At 55.1% G+C, this 3,084-nt stretch overlaps 1 protein-coding gene across 1 annotated transcript; it reads left to right on the forward strand.

Annotated features, from left to right (window-relative positions):
- Positions 1–741: 741 nt before the first annotated feature.
- Positions 742–2,831, forward strand: LOC102717945 (cytochrome P450 86A1-like). Its single transcript, XM_006644974.2, has one exon. It carries the CDS (start codon positions 862–864, stop codon positions 2,497–2,499), a length of 1,638 nt encoding a protein of 545 aa, XP_006645037.1. The 5' UTR covers positions 742–861; the 3' UTR covers positions 2,500–2,831.
- Positions 2,832–3,084: the final 253 nt, after the last annotated feature.

Genomic DNA, 3,084 nt, shown 5'->3' on the forward strand with positions numbered 1-3,084 from the left:
GTCAGGTCATGCCGGCCCAATTGATCTTAGCCTGAGCCCGGTCGTACGTGAGCCTTGTTTAACCGGAAGGCCCATTTGGCCTTTTGTACTCTCGGGCCTTATGCCTGCATCTACTGCCTTAACGATGGACTAGACTTTGTGGACTAACGGCCATGTCATCTGTAGATTTGAATTTTGTTTGTTTCTTGTATGTTAGGTTGGACGAATATAAAAGAGACCATATTTCTTACCAACTACTTTCGCTGGCCAGTTGTAGGAAACAACAATGGTGCACTGCCTGCACTGCGTCTAGTGAAACACTTGACGAAAAGGATTGGTAGAAGTATGGACAACATCTCCCTAGTTTGCACTAACAGCAACAAGAAAGGGAAAACCAAACTTCTATCAAGGTGATACACTCATGAGTTCTTTCACAGCAAAAACAGCCCCAATAGTTTTATACCCAGCGCGCTCCTCGCTTTCTGTTGCGCTCTTTACACAAAAGCGCGCGCCAACTACTATTAGTTTACTGATCTTATCACTGGAGTGAACAACTGAACAACGTCGCCAAATTTTCTGGTTAGGAAGAATGGCCAACAAGGCAAGAAGTATGAACAAGAGCAATGAATTTTATTTCTTCTTGTCGAATTCAAAAAACTTGAGAAACTTAAACCTGGGCCGACAAGGGAAGCATTGCCACACGGCTTGTGTGAGGTGCACATATATATATACACGAGGGCGCCAAACACATTTCTCAACTCACCAGGCACACCGCACCATTTCTTAATCACGTAGTGCTAAACCCACCCCTCTAAATTATACCAGCACTTAGCAAGGTGTGCCGCTGTGCGGTTGCGAGCTTAAAACGTCCCACGCGTGGCCATGGCGATCGATGGCGCCGTGTTGCAGCTGCATCCCTACGCCATGGCCGCGACGGCCGTGGCATTGGCTTCGGCGTACATGGTGTGGTTCTGGGCGCTGTCGCGGCGGCTGTCCGGCCCACGGATGTGGCCGCTCGTCGGCAGCCTTCCCAGCGTCGTGCTGAACCGGGCGCGGGTGCACGACTGGATCGCCGACAACCTGCGCGCCACGGGCGACGCCGCGACGTACCAGACGTGCATCCTGCCGCTGCCGTTCCTCGCGCGGCGGCAGGGGCTGGTGACGGTGACGTGCAACCCGCGGAACCTTGAGCATATCCTGCGGGTGCGCTTCGACAACTACCCCAAGGGCCCCATGTGGCAGGCGTCGTTCCACGACCTCCTCGGCCAGGGCATCTTCAACTCCGACGGCGAGACATGGCTGATCCAGCGAAAGACGGCGGCACTGGAGTTCACCACACGGACCTTGCGCCAGGCCATGGCACGCTGGGCCAACCGCTCCATCAAGTACCGCCTGTGGCGTATCCTCGACGACCACTGCGACGCTGCGGCAAGTGTGGACCTCCAGGACCTCCTCCTGCGTCTCACCTTCGACAACATCTGCGGCCTCACCTTCGGGAAGGACCCAGAGACGTTGTCCCCCGGTTTGCCTGAGAACCCCTTCGCCAACGCTTTCGACGAGGCCACCGAGGCGACAATGCAGAGGTTCCTGTTCCCGAGCTTGTTGTGGCGTATCAAGAAGGCGCTCGGCGTCGGCAGCGAGCGGAGCCTCCGCGAGAGCCTCGCCGTGGTGGACCATCACATGACGGAGACCATCGCGGCGCGCAAGGCGACGCCGTCGGACGACCTGCTGTCGCGGTTCATGAAGAAGCGCGACAGCAACGGCAAGGCGTTCCCGGAGGACGTGCTCCAGTGGATCGCGCTCAACTTCGTGCTCGCGGGGCGCGACACGTCGTCCGTCGCGCTCAGCTGGTTTTTTTGGAACATCATGCAGAGGCGGGACGTGGAGCAGAAGGTGGTGCTCGAGATCGCCTCCGTGCTCAGGGAGACGCGCGGCGACGGCACAGCGAGGTGGACGGAGGAGCCTCTAAACTTCGACGAGCTGGAGCGCCTCGTGTACCTCAAGGCGGCATTGACGGAGACGCTGCGGCTGTACCCGTCGGTGCCGCAGGATTCCAAGTACGTCGTGGCGGACGACGTGCTGCCCGACGGCACGGTAGTGCCGGCCGGTTCGGCGATCACCTACTCCATCTACTCAGTGGGAAGAATGGAGAGCATATGGGGGAAGGACTGCGCTGAATTCCGGCCTGAGCGGTGGCTGTCGCCGGACGGCAGCCGATTCGAGCCTGTCAAGGACGCCTACCGCTTCGTGGCGTTCAACGGCGGGCCGCGAACGTGCCTCGGCAAGGACCTGGCCTACCTGCAGATGAAGTCCATCGCGTCCGCCGTGCTGCTGCGCAACACGGTGGAGCTCGTTCCGGGGCACAAGGTGGAGCAGAAGATGTCGCTCACGCTGTTCATGAAGAATGGCCTGCGAGTGCACGTCAAGCCGAGGGACCTTGCCGGCTACCTCGAGCCGACGGAACCGGCGCCGACGCAGGGCCCCTTCGTGATACCGACCACCACCGCAGCCGCTGCGTAGTCCCGCCCGCGATGCATTGGTCTCTGATTCCTGCTGGCTGGTGAAGTGGTGACGAGGTTGTTCTGCTTGTGCCAAAGTGATTATTGTCGTTTCCCTTTTTCGCATACTCCTGCACTAGAGAGCGAGTGAGTTTCCTTGCGTACAATTAGGAGCGTTCCTGCCTGGTGTCATATTGGTTGTACGGATACCGTCGTGTGTGATAATGTGGTCAAGGTGGTGTACTTTTGTTGGGATATACTGAATGCAGTAATGGAAATTGCAATGATGGTGTCATGGTACTTATGCATAGCAAGTTGCATGCATTCCTAATCGGCTGGAGCCTGAAGGCAATCTTGTACAAACGTAATAAGCTATTTCTCTTATTTTTTAAAAGAAATAATGAAGTATTAAATGTACAAGTCATGTCACAAAAGTTGGTAGTTAAATGAATACAGTGGTATAACAGTTGATGATGGAGGAATTAAGTAGTACAAAAATTGATGGTGGAAGAATACATTAATATACAAGTTGATATATAGCAAACAAAATGTTGCATTGGAATCACAAAATCTCTTATATTTTGGGACAAAGCTTATAGCCAAATCC

Source organism: Oryza brachyantha, chromosome 1, assembly GCF_000231095.2.
Source record: "Oryza brachyantha chromosome 1, ObraRS2, whole genome shotgun sequence".
NCBI classification, from domain to species: domain Eukaryota; kingdom Viridiplantae; phylum Streptophyta; class Magnoliopsida; order Poales; family Poaceae; genus Oryza; species Oryza brachyantha.